The sequence below is a fragment of the Emys orbicularis genome, chromosome 14 (genome assembly GCF_028017835.1).
Source record: "Emys orbicularis isolate rEmyOrb1 chromosome 14, rEmyOrb1.hap1, whole genome shotgun sequence".
NCBI lineage: Eukaryota > Metazoa > Chordata > Testudines > Emydidae > Emys > Emys orbicularis.
This window is the reverse complement of record NC_088696.1, coordinates 27813954-27827083: the sequence shown is the minus strand read 5'-3', so window position 1 is coordinate 27827083 and position 13130 is coordinate 27813954. Positions and strand designations below refer to the sequence as shown.

The 13130-nt window shown below is 40.0% G+C and overlaps 1 protein-coding gene across 1 annotated transcript in view; it reads left to right on the top strand.

Moving 5' to 3' along the window:
- BRD7 (bromodomain containing 7) overlaps window positions 1–8845 on the top strand; it is a 35581-nt gene extending 26736 nt beyond the window's left edge. Inside the window, exons 13-17 of the mRNA XM_065416533.1 lie at window positions 2483–2539; window positions 5244–5352; window positions 5568–5711; window positions 7245–7388; window positions 8640–8845. Of these exons, the coding sequence (XP_065272605.1) occupies window positions 2483–2539; window positions 5244–5352; window positions 5568–5711; window positions 7245–7388; window positions 8640–8704 (519 nt within the window). The 3' untranslated portion in view covers window positions 8705–8845. The remainder of the gene's footprint in view (window positions 1–2482; window positions 2540–5243; window positions 5353–5567; window positions 5712–7244; window positions 7389–8639) is intronic.
- Window positions 8846–13130: the final 4285 nt, after the last annotated feature.

The window sequence follows — 13130 nt, the reverse complement described above, 5'->3', positions numbered from 1 at the left end:
GAAAAGGCATTAGAGGAGTTCTAGATGCTTTCACAACTTACTGGTTCTAGTTTTTCTCGTCCCTCTGTCTGTGTGGTTTGATTCATGATACTAAGGTGAACCTGGCTTTATAGAAAGGAAGTACAAAAAGCCAATGACAAACTAAAATTGCTCTTCTGTGAACTATAGCACAAGCAAAACACACTGTATTTTGCCACTTGTATGCAGTCACTCCAAACACAGTTTTTATACTACAACATCCAGTGCAGCGTTAAGTCAGACAGTTACAATAAAAGCCAGGAAATGCAGAAGTGAAGGCTCCTGTAACAATGTTAACTTAGTACAGATGTGCAACTGTTGCTTTGCAAATGGGCAGTTGAATGTATTTAATGTATGTCATAAAACATGCAGGAAGTGCATTCTCCTTTTGTAATGTTGAGCCCTAATGTTGCATTGATGTAACTATTAATTAATTTAAATTCTACTTTTCTAAAGAAAAAAAGATTGTCCTTTCCTTATAATATTTAAATAGTCACAGTTAAGCACAAGCCTCTGAGATGAATGGGAGGGGAGGATTCTTGCCTCTGCTGTTGGTGAATGGCTGGAAACAGTTTTCTGCAGGGTTTATCCAGCCATCATCACAGCTTTATATTATGACGACTGTGTCTTTACAATAGGAAAATATAGGACTAGATCACTGTCCCTTCCATTTCCATAAGCAGGATAATGGTTCTGATTGTGGTGCATCCCCAGATCGAATGTAGCTCTTCTGGGGGTATTCAGTTCTGCAGACAGGACAGACTCAGATTGCTGTTCATTCTGGCACTGTGCCCTAGAACCAATGGTATTAGCAGAGTCAGGAATTGACCCCAGTGATGGGTTCACCTTCTCTTGATAAAAGGTTGAGGTGGAAATTGAGTGGCATGTCTTTTGTCCCTTATGCTTTTTTTTTTTTTTTCCTTTCCAGCGTAGGAGACAATTTGGCTCTGTAACAAAGTGAAAACTTGCAAAATGAACCAAGTCCTTTCCCCTCCCTATTGTAATGGTCTCTGTCGAGTCTGCCCACAATCTTCTTTTGTCTTTACTGGTAAGGGAGTATAGTATAGATCAGGGGTCGGCAACGTTCGGCACGCGGCTCACCAGGGTAAGCACCCTGGCGGGCCGGGCCAGTTTTATTTACCTGCTATCGCGGCCCCCACTGGCCGCGGTTCGCCGTCCCGGGCCAATGGGGGCGGCGAGAAGCGGCGCAGGCGAGCGATGTGCTGGCCGCGGCTTCTCGCCGCCCCCATTGGCCCGGGACGGTGAACCTGCCGTGTCAGCAGGTAAATAAAACTGGCCCGGCCCGCCAGGGTGCCGAACGTTGCCGACCCCGATATAGATCATTTGTTTTGCATTTTTGGGAGCAGGAGGTTTTTGCTCTGTTTCCATTAAAAGTTTAGTGTACCTTTAGCAGCAGCCCATCTCGCTAGCCTACGAGAATGAGTCATTCTCCTACCCTTACTTGACTTGAATAAAGGGGCCGGGCATTAATATTCTGCTTATTAAATACTTAGTTATTTAGTACATGATAAACATTAACCATCTAATCCTCCTTGATCCCTGTGAAGTTTTAGCAAGTGCTCATGCTGAATGTTATCACCAAGCAGAAGGGCTGATTTGGCAGGAAGGAAGTGTGGAAACAAAATGCTCCCCACAGTCCCAGAGTTAGCTGAAACCCTTTCAAAAAAATCGGTGTAGTTAACTATATTCCCCTTTTTTAAGTATTATTTTAGAGTTTCACACCATTGAAAGGAATGGGGAGTTCATAGCCCTGAGATATTAACAAATTATATGATTAACATTTGAAAAATTGTTGGCTGCCCTTATGACTGAAGATAATTTTTGGCTGCAAATGAGTCAGTTTCATACCCGTGGACACTGGGCAGTGAACCTCTGTCCAGAAGTACTATTTATTTAGTTTTAATTTTTTCTTTAAGCCCAGAGACATTATCTCAGGACCACTTACAGGATTCAGTCACTTTTGCTTTAGACGAAAGAAAAATATGATTAGAATTTTTGGAATAGAACATGTGTTTCAGTCTCTAACTTAGAAAGGAATTTTCCTCAAATTATCCACAAAAAAAACCTCAAAACAAAAAAAAAATTTTGGTCTGAGATCATGCATGGAAAATTTTGGTGCAAAAAGGAATTTGCACAGTGGATAATGGAAGACATTTTGCAATATTTACTGACGTGATTGTCATTGTAGTAATTACACTAGCCTGTTCCAAGCAACTTAATCGAAGGAAAACCCCTTACTGCTAATTTCTTGTACACGACAAATATAAGGAATGCTTTCTCCGTAAAGACTACTGTGTAGTTTGTTACCAATGAAAACCCATAACACTTGTTTCGTCTCCCTCCATTTATGAACATCCCATTGTAAGGTTCTGATTTTGCTTTGTACTTTAAAATAGGAACTCATTTTAAATGTCATACTAAATACTCTTTCTCCCAATTTCAGCCAATGGTGGATGCAGAAGGTCAGCATGGGAGAAGTGATACAATAAAAGATGTGGAGGTGATATTTTCTATCTTTTTCCAAGCAGCTACTCCAAAAGGCATTTTTAACCCCTAACTGCAAAATAGCTTAAAGCTGGAGAAATATGTGCAGCTATATAAACCGATGTTATGTACCACCATACAAAACTGCATGCTTTTTATTGTAACTGTTTTGTATTCCAAGTTGTGAGGATAAAGTCCAAAAGGTGTAAATCACATCAGAATGTAGGTCTGATTGGTTTTGATATCCATCTTTGTGACAGAAAAACCTGAAGCATTTATTCTTAAGTAAAATCTTCCACGTTTACAATGTACAGAATGAGACATGCACAAGTTTATATTTGTTATTGTGTGTCATTTAGAACTTAGATTACAGGAATCAATATTTTCCTGCAACATTCTACAGTAATTCGTACAACTTGTGCCATTTAAGATATGGATTTTAAACCTCCAGTGCCCCAAATTGCTTAGGGCCTGGTTACCTCAAACTGCCTGTCTCCTTGCCTTATTGAACCAATTAGAATCAGCTGAGGAACTTAACTCAGCACTGGTTGTTCAATTGGGAGGGGGCTGGAGCCAGTATTTTCAGCGAATGGACCGTACTTTGGAATTTCATCTTCTTCTGGTGCTCCAGAGCCAGGGGCGGCTCTAGGCACCAGCAAAGCAAGCACGTGCTTGGGGCAGCCCATTTGCAGGGGCGGCAGGGATCCAGCCTGGGAGCTGAGAACCAACAGGGGGCCCTGGGAGCGGTAGTTCCTTGGTTAGCTCCCTGCCTATAGAGCCAGCCCTGGAGCAGGGAAAGAACTACATTTCCCAGCATTCCCTTGGCCACTACCAACAGGAAAGAGGGGGAGGGAGTGAGGTAGCTGAGACCTCATGCTGCAGTGAATGGAGAGCTGCACTGTGAAGGTAGGGATACCATATTTTAACATTCAAAAAATAGGACACTCCAAAGGGAGGGAGGGTAGCCCCACCCTGCCCCCATCCACTCCCTCCGACTGCCCCCCACAGAAACCCCAACCCATCCAACCCCTCCTGTTCCCTGTCCCCTGATCACCCCCTCCCGGGACCCCTGCCCCTAACTGCCCCCCAGGATCCCACCCCCTATCTAAACCTCCCTTCTCCTTGTCCCCAACTGCCCCTCCTGAGACCCCCCCCCCAACTTCTCCCCTAGGACCCCACCCCCTACCTGTCCCCTGACAAACTCCTGGGACTCCCATGCCTATCCAACCGCTGCCTGTCCCCTGACTGCCCCCCCCCCAACCTCTGACCCACCTAACCCCCCCTTCTCCCTGCCCCTGACTGCCCCCCCCAACCCCCCAGCCCCCTTACCGTGCCACTCAGACCAGTGTGTCTGGCTCCACGCAGCGCCAGACACACTGCTGCATACATGCTACCGTGCTCCCCCGCAGAGCCACAGGCCCCTTCCCCCCCCGCACCTGCCTTCCAGATTTGAACACCTCAAAATTCAGGAGTGCTCAAGCTCAGTTTGGGCAGCTATTACTTCATTTCTCCCAAAGCAAATATACTGATCCACAGTAACTTGCTGTAGAAAAAGTAGGATAAAATTGAGCAAGAAATGCTTCCCAGTGGTTATTAGGACTGGAATTGCTATTTTCAACAGCCATTGCCTTTTGTTTGTTTGTTTAAAAGGAAGACAGTGATATTGCATTGGCAAATTCCCCATAGAAAGAAAGAGAGGAACAAAAGAATAATAAAGGCACCTCAACTTTTCTTCATTTATGTAGGACAGTCTTATAATATGCATCCAGATATCCTCCAGTCACACAAGCTGAAAATTGTTCCACTTTACTGCAGTTCTGTAACCATATGGGAAACAATCCTGTCTGTGTTCTGTGCACATCTAAAATTCCTGCTGAATGACCTGCCGTGGGAGCGAGTTACCAGTGACCCAGGGCTGCGGCGGAAGGAGGGTGCAGGTGGGGGGGGGGGGGGTAGAGAGCCCAGGGCTGTGACGGCAGGAGGTGTGTGTGTGGGGCAATGGTGGGGGGGAATGAGGGAGCCCAGAGCTGGGGTGGCAGGGGGTGTGGGTGGGGGGGGAAGAGCCCAGGGCTGGGGCAGCAGGGGGGTCTGGCGAGGAGCCCAGGGCTGGGACGGGGGACAGCCAAATTTTTTTTTGCTTGGGGCGGCAAAAAACCTAGAGCCGGCCCTGTCCAGAGCCCAAATTATTTGATCAGCTTATTATGGTAAATGGCTTTTGGGGGTGGGGGGTGGAATGTGGGTTGTGGGAGAGTCCTGGTTTGGGATGGGTTCAAGAGGAGTTTATATTTGAAGGCTGGTCATAATTTGTATGTTTGTTACATTACTTTCATATGTGTGCCCAGCGCTCTGGATACTTGCAACTCTTAAAATACATAAATGGGATGGAATAGTTAACTATAGAACAGTAAAAGATTGTTGTTGCTTTGAATTGAAGAACAAATGAGGTAAATCTAAATTAGTCAGTCCCCGAATCTGTGACAGTTTTCTAATTTACACACTGCAAAAGTGGTGGCATGCATCAGCGTTCGCGTCGCACTCCCCGTCAGTTCCCAGCCCAAGCCAGGGAAGCTACTGATACAACCAGCACACCAAATTTGGTGACGAATCCTGGTCACATGCCAACTGAGGCACGTTGCGCATACACTAAGAAGACTGCAAAAGCATTCTGGATGGATTGTTTAAAAACTTCATTTAAACACGTATTTGCTGCTTTTTTGCAGATTATAGAAACAGATGCGGCCAACAAGTTGGACTCTAATAACGACAGGCTTACAGCACTGAAAGCAGTAACAAATTTTGGAATTCATGTAGAGGAATTTGACTCTGAAGGTAAGTACTCTACTGCAATTAGGAATGCAAGTGCTATTTTTGTGAAAGACATTTATCACAATCTCAATTCCATGGTATATTCAGGCATATTTTGTATTATCCTGTTATTGGGGTGTGTGTGTGTGTGTGTGTGTATATATGTATGTATGTATGTGTATATCTCTCTCTCTCTCTCCCCTTCTCCTTTCACTGACACGGGCTTTTCTATCAATCAGAGGCTGAAATCTTCCAGAAGAAACTTGATGAAACCACAAAGTTACTCAGAGAGCTCCAAGATGCTCAAAATGAACGACTGAGTACAAAACCACCTCCCAACATGATTTGTCTTTTGGGTCCATCTTACAAAGAAATGCATCTGGGTGAGTATAACTTTTAATTGGTGTTTAGAAAACAATTAGGTCAGTTGGAATTTGTATAAAATTATTACAGGTAAAGAACTTCCTAGTAAATTTGTACATTAGGTGAAAGTCCTGAAGAGTGACTTTTTGGTTAAACTGTTATCTTTGTAAACCTGTAATCTTTAGTGTGAAACTGGAGGTGAATTTGTTGTGTTAAAATAGGACAGTCAGAACAACTAGGGGCCCCACTTGTCAATTCTGGCCAAGGAGCACATTAATCAGGTGGTTCCTGTTTGATTTTCCTTCTGAATAATATTGTCTCAGATAGTGGCATTCCAGCTCCTTCAGCTGAGATTGCAATTGATATGCAGTGCACCACCTTGGATTGTTAGATGTTAAAAAGTTATGATCGAACTCTAACATTTAGTTGCTTATGCTATTAAAACCTTGTACATATGAGGATTGAGTTATTTTAGTGTCAAATTCTCAGAAGTGTGGTATAAGCACAAAACAGAGGGCCTGGGTACTAATCCAAACTCTGATATTGCCTTGAAGCAAGTCTCCTCTCTGCTTTATTTCCCTATTTAGAAATTACTAATCTGTAAAAGTAACTGCCTTCTTGGGTTATTGTGTGCGATGCATCTAAACAGTTGTACAAGTGTGAAGTGTTCTGTTTGTTAGCTAAGGTCAAGTAACTATATGAGAATTATAGCTTAATTCTAAAATGTCATGTCAGTTTGAGAGGCTTTTAGCTCTTGTGCTTGTGCATTCTTGTAGTGCATTTCTTCTTCCATTAGCCACATATATCTTACCAATTCCATGCAAGTCTAAAGTAGACCAAATCCTCCCTTTCTTGAGGGAAAAAAATAGCTGATGTGAAGTACTTTACATCTGTGGGATCTGAGAACTACAGCTTTGAAAGTGAAAAGGGGCAGTAGCCATGGCCTCTAGTTCACATGGAGGATTGAGAACCAAAGGCAAAATACCCAAACCCAAAGATCAGTGCCCTGAGCGCCACAGGGTCATTTGTCATTGGTTTTCCCTGAGCAGCTTGCACTGTGACTCTTTTGATATGGGGCACACAGTTAATGATGCTTGAAGCAGCATTGCCTCGTGATTTAAATCTGCCTAGCTTCTGTTGCTTCTCAAAGAGGTCTTAGTAAGGAGCTGTTTCATCTCCTCTTCCTTTCTCCCCCCACCCCAAAAAAAAGTCTGCTGGTAAGTAACAGTTTTGGAATGTTCAAGGAAAATGCTGCATTTTCTCTCCCTCTGGTTCCTAGTGCCTTTATATATGATTAATGCCCATCTGCTCCCCTGTAACACCAAGTGCAACAAAGGAGGAGCAAAGAGCCACTAGATTTAACTGTCTGAGTGACATTAAGCTGTCTCTGCATATATGCTGTTATAGGAGTTTATTTAGTTTTTATATAAATACAGATTCACCAAAGCTAAATACTATTTACAGCTGTGCGGTTGTAGCTGAAAGGCAGACTTCAACTCTTCTGGGCACTTTGTAAAAACACAAAATGAATTTACATTATTGTCACTTTCTAGCGGAGAGAGTGACCAATAATTTAAAAGAACTCGCGCAACAAGTGACTCCAGGCGACATTGTAAGCACGTATGGAATCCGAAAAGCAATGGGAATTTCAGTTCCTGTACCTGACACTGAAGCCAGCTTTGTGGATTTAACAGATGGTGAGTATAGAGTGAATTTAGACATGTGTTGCAGTAGAGCAAAACTACATCTGCAAGTCATTGTAGTATTGTTGGTAGCAACTGCAGAAGTTAAGGTGGAGTCCCAACTTCTGGTCTCTCTCTCTCTTTCTTTTTTAAATAATTTTTGGGTGGAAATTTGCCATGATAGTTCTCGGCCCAAAGGTAACTTTTTTGTTTAGAGAAAAGTGTACAATTGGTGCAACCACTTAAATTAGTAGAGTGAAAAAAAGTTTTCCTGTCCATGCATGTTGCGATTTTTGCATTTGCACAGCTGACTGAAGATGAAAACAGCACATGTAGAAAAAATTGGGTTGACTGCTCTTAAGCATTTTTAATATTAATTTGGCATGTATGCATTAGAATTTTTCCTTTTTTAAACTTTCCATTTAAGGGTGCTCAGTTATGAAGCTGCCACATACTGAAAAATAGTGAAAAGAACAGGAATTAAAGATTTAAACTTCAGTAATGTCATGTTGTGGTTGGCAAGTCAGTCATGAAATCACTAAAGTTTTCTATTGCAACTTACTGTATTTATACTATATTGCATTTGTTTGCCTTAAATACATACCTCCCTTTTTATGGCCTAGGCTATACAAGGTAACATGGATATTGACACTGCAACAGAAACTGACTTTTTTGAATGAGCAGATTTCTCAACCTGGACACGGCATTAAATGCTAGTTTTTCAATTTCATTTAGTATTTTTAGGTCAGTCTTGTTTAAAAAACATTTACTACACAAATAGCAGGAAAAAACAATGAATAGTGTAACGTGTTATAGCGTACAATGCTGTACACACCATCCCTCTTGTTTGTAATAGGTGTTAGTTAAGCTATGCTACTGCGTGACAAAGTAAAACCATTTCTTGATGTTTGCTTCAGAGTAAAAACTTTTTCTAGCAGTTTTGCATATTTCTTAAATGAAAAACAGACATCAATTACTCATACTTCTGAGATCAATACATTTATAAAATATATTTATGGTGATGTACACTGCAAGAGTAATGCCCCATCTATTAACAGGAATAGAGCTAGAAATATTATGTCTTAATATCCTAATATAATTATTGACTCTTTAATACTAGTGGATTCACTGCATAAATTGATTGATTCATGCTTGACACAGGAAATTGACTTCAGGAGTAGTAAGGGAATTAGTATACACATCTTTAAGGGATGTTGAATGGGATAATTGACTGACCAGTCTGTGTGGAATAACTTTTTTTTTCAGATTGTCAAGAATCTAAAAAGGCTGCCACCTTCAGTGGAAATGAATCTGGTCCAATTGGAATTTGAAATGTCAGTTGTTTTATGTTATATATTTCTATTTGGTCCTATTAAACTACTAGATTTAAATTTTGTTCAGGATGTATTCACTGAACATTTGTACATTGTGAGTTAGAGGAAATATTTTGTCTATTAAATTTTGGAACTCGTTAAACTAAATCAAAGGTCGTGATGGTTTCATGTCAGTTACTTCTAATGCATACACATCTGATCGTGAATTTGGATGGACTAACTCATCATTTTCAAGGGATACATCAGGCTATCTACAGCCTCAGGTGTCTCTTGCTGCATGAATGTTAGTTTTATATTTTGAAAAAGTTCTCTTTGCAATAATAAGGGCTAGAGCCTGAAATGCTTGTAGAGGCTAGAGCCCAACATAATTGTGGCTACATAATGATCTGCCTATACCACTACTTATCCAGCAGTATTCCAGAGCCATTTACAAACTTTCAGATTTGGCACACTTGAAAATTTCAGCACTTGAATGCATGCAAACTTCCTTTTGAATAAGTATATAGCCTTTATGGGTGCAAAGGAAAAACAGCTTTCTAAATAGAAGCTGATATAATTTGATGATAATTAGCGGAAGATGCTATATTGAGGCTGTATAAATGTAGCCTAGGCTTCTTTCATGACCTTGCTCTGTTTATAAAAACTCTAGTTGGTTAAAAGTGATGATGTTTCTGCTACTTATTGCAGCTATCAGGATTATAGGTTAAGAATGCCTAGCCAAGATGCGATTTATAGGGCAAGTGTCAGATAGGCAAAATGGATTACTCTTCTGAGTAAGGTAATTAAACAGTGACATTAATAAATCTCTTGCCAAAAGGTTCCATAAACCTTTAAGAGGGCTTGACCACTTTAAGTTTCAAACTCCCAGACTGTGGACTCCGCTAAAATAGTCACCTAGGAAGTACCTGCTAATGAAGCTGGACATCCTTAAATCAGTTGGAATAGCTGAGCTGGTGTGGGAGAGAGACAAGAAAAGTATATACTGTACCAGTTCCATTTTAATGGCTGCCATTCTCCACTGATCCTTAGTCAGCAAAGTAGACTAAGTTGAGGATGAGTGAGACCTGCCAGCCCCCAGCATCACTCTGATTAAGTATGTCCCACTTCTTTTCCCAAGGTAGGTTTGCACTGTCATTGCATATCATGGGCCCACTCCTTCTCACAGCCACCAGATTTTCCCAAGTCCCTTTTTCCACAACCCATAATCCTGCAATAATATATTGTTTATTCCTCTTTACTTTGGGAATACAATTTCCCCTCTCACCTTTTGTCTCATACCTGTCTCAGGTTCCCAGCAGCCCCCAACCATCTTGACAAGGAAATGCTTGAACTGCACCTAATCAGCAATTACACAGTTAGTGGAGATGGGCTGCACATGATCTAAGTGAATTGGTAGATGGTTGAAGTTAAGTGGTTGTGTGAATTTACTTTGGAGTGTTCAAGTGCTCTACTCTGACAGCTCTACCAGAAATGCTGCAAAATGCTGTATGGCTAGACATGCAGTTACTCCATACCCTAAATTACAGTATTTGCTTAGATACATAGTGCAGTAGGAGATGATAGAGGCCTCAGCCCACTCTGGATAAATTAGAGAAACTACTCTCCAGTTTGCAAAAGATCAACCATGAGGTCATGACTACATATTTTCAAGTGAAGATTTCTCTTACATGCACTGAGTTGTTCAAGATAGAAGAGTCTAGTTGTAATTAGGTTTAAGCTGCATTACAGGTTAATGAAATATGGAAGGAAGAAATATGAAGGCTCATGTAGGAATCTGCTTTAGATGTTACATTCCAACAAATAATTACAAAGCAAGCAAGTTTCAGAAAGGTCTTTATTTTAAAGTAAAAAAAAAAAAAAGTTTGTTCTTTCTGTGCAGTAGATAACTTACTCCATCATTAAAAGTTACAGTATACAATCAGCTTTAAATTAGATAAAATGGCATTTTGTGTTTAAAGACTTTTCAGTTTTTAAAAACAATTCCTCAATTTTCTAGACTTTTTTTTTTAACGTCCTAATAGGCAAGTTTCACAGTTCTGGTAAAAGCATTCTATATTGCTAAGGCTCCATTTAAGACTTTAGCCAAAGAAATGACCCTTCTCACACCCAATCTAATCATTTTAAGTCACTCCAGGTGTCGCCTCCCCCTGCCATATTCATGGCTTTACACTCACTTTCCAATGTTTCTGTGGGTGAGTCTTTCATATAACAAGGTGAATTGAGGATACAAAGTGCTGTTAAATACTCTACAAAATTTCAAAGAGCAGTATGACTTAAGTTGATAATGTCCCTTTAAGATCATATAGCAATACAACCGGCAACAGAAGGACAATCCTACTTCATCTAGTCCAAGAGCTACAAGCTACTGAAAAATACTTTACACCACTTCCGTAATTGAGACCAAGCTACACCCAAGCAGCATGTTATTAGCTTGAATGGCAATACAAAGCAGTTCAGAATGTTGTTAGATATGGTTTAGTTCCACAATCCTAATTACATCTAAATCTCTAGCACTATTGTGGACAGTGCCATCATTTCAGAACCGGCTCTATCCATAAGCAAACTTCATGATTCAAAATATTGAGGCAGTATGGTCTGTCAAACTGAAGTACTGTATCAAAGGCCGCTGAATGAAGCCGCCTATTCAGAAGCATTCAAACCTCTTATAAAAACAAAATAAATTAACATCTCAAAACACATGCTTGTTAAATGTCTACCATCACAAATACACAATATAAAAGCAATAGGGAACTGAAAGCTATTTGACAGAAATATACAAAAGGATACTAAATTATACTGACCTTTTTTATTAGCACAAAGTTTAAGTATTAAACTAGTTAATATATTATGAATCTGCTGACAGAAAGGAAACAGCCAACCTCAAACTACAGTTGTCTAATATACTACTTCCTGTAGGAGACTGCAGCAAAAGTAGTTTTGACCCACCCCCCTCACTAAGGCTTTAAAAACTAAGTTTTTACGCCACAGTAGGACATTACTCAGATTTGTTCCTGTCATGGAACATAGGCACTTTCCAAGAAATTACACAGTAATTAGAAAACAGCAGTGGTGCAGGCAACAACGATTGTTAAAGAGACCATTTGGAGTCATATGCCCTCATACTAAAATTGAAATATTAGCAAATGCTGCTTTGGGTGGTGTAATAAATCATTATCTGAACATAGCACTTTATACTGAACAAAATAACACTTGGATTTATTTTAACCACTTTACTTTCTAGTCACAATATATACAGGGAATGGAGGAGAAAAAATCCTTTCCTGATAAATGTTTATAATTGAACACCGGCTGTTAGTGTCTCAGAAAGAAAAATCTCTTCCTCACAACCCAAATTTTGTAGGAGTATGTCTTGACATGATTATGTATAGTAGAAAGTTGTTAGTTGAAAATTTAAAGCCATAGCTAAAGCTAATTACACTCACCTGAATAAACTTTAAAGGAAAAATGTGAACATTAAACAAATAGAATTGGACTTACTATAAATAACTAACACCCACCATGGAATAAACTAAGTGGAGTAGCTCTCAGGAGTATGATTCTATTATGCAGGCCATGATGAAACATTTCCACTATAAAAGTGATTTTTTTCACACATCCTTCTGTAATATTAAATAATAGAATCCTTTAGTTTTATAACCTGTGTTGTCTTTTAAAAGGAGCAAGGCTTTAAACAAACCCAGCCAGCAACATGTGAAGCGCATAGAACAATCAGATAAAATTCAGGGTTGTGCTATGTATAAAACAGTTACCTAAATTGAGCATACAAAACGTATGCACAGATACAGAGTAATTAGAGGCACAAAATACAAGTTGAGTGAACATCATATTGGCTATCCTGTTTTGAAAGTTTGTCCCTTGGCTCATTGCACTAACTCAGATTAAAGAAAAAACATTTTTATTTGACCTATCATAAAATAGCTATAATAAAGTATATCAGATTCTGCCTAGTTAAAAAAAAAAATTTTGCCAAGAATTTCAATAAAGATGTACTCCTTCATGTTGGTCCTACTACTAAAATGTTGTGCGCTCCGGTTCTGAAGAGCTAATTAAAGAGGGGGTGCCATTTCTGGCAAATAGCTAGTTAGCCTAAAGCTGAATACTTGTATATTTCTTAAAAATTAATGTACATTTATATACATCTATATCTGTACTTTCCTTGTGAGATACACACCTCACGAGCGGTAAAATGCTGAAGATCAGCTGTATCCTTACTCTACAGAGAAATAGTGGCCCCAAGTCACATTTGCCTCAAGATTTTTGGGAACCTATGCAATATGGAGCTCAGTTTGATTAGCTATTATTTCCAGAGCTGTCCCAACCCTTTAAAGAATGCTAGTGCAAAATGGTCAAAAGAAAAACATGTTGTTGAGGGCATTAATTCCACAGAGAACATAACAGGAAA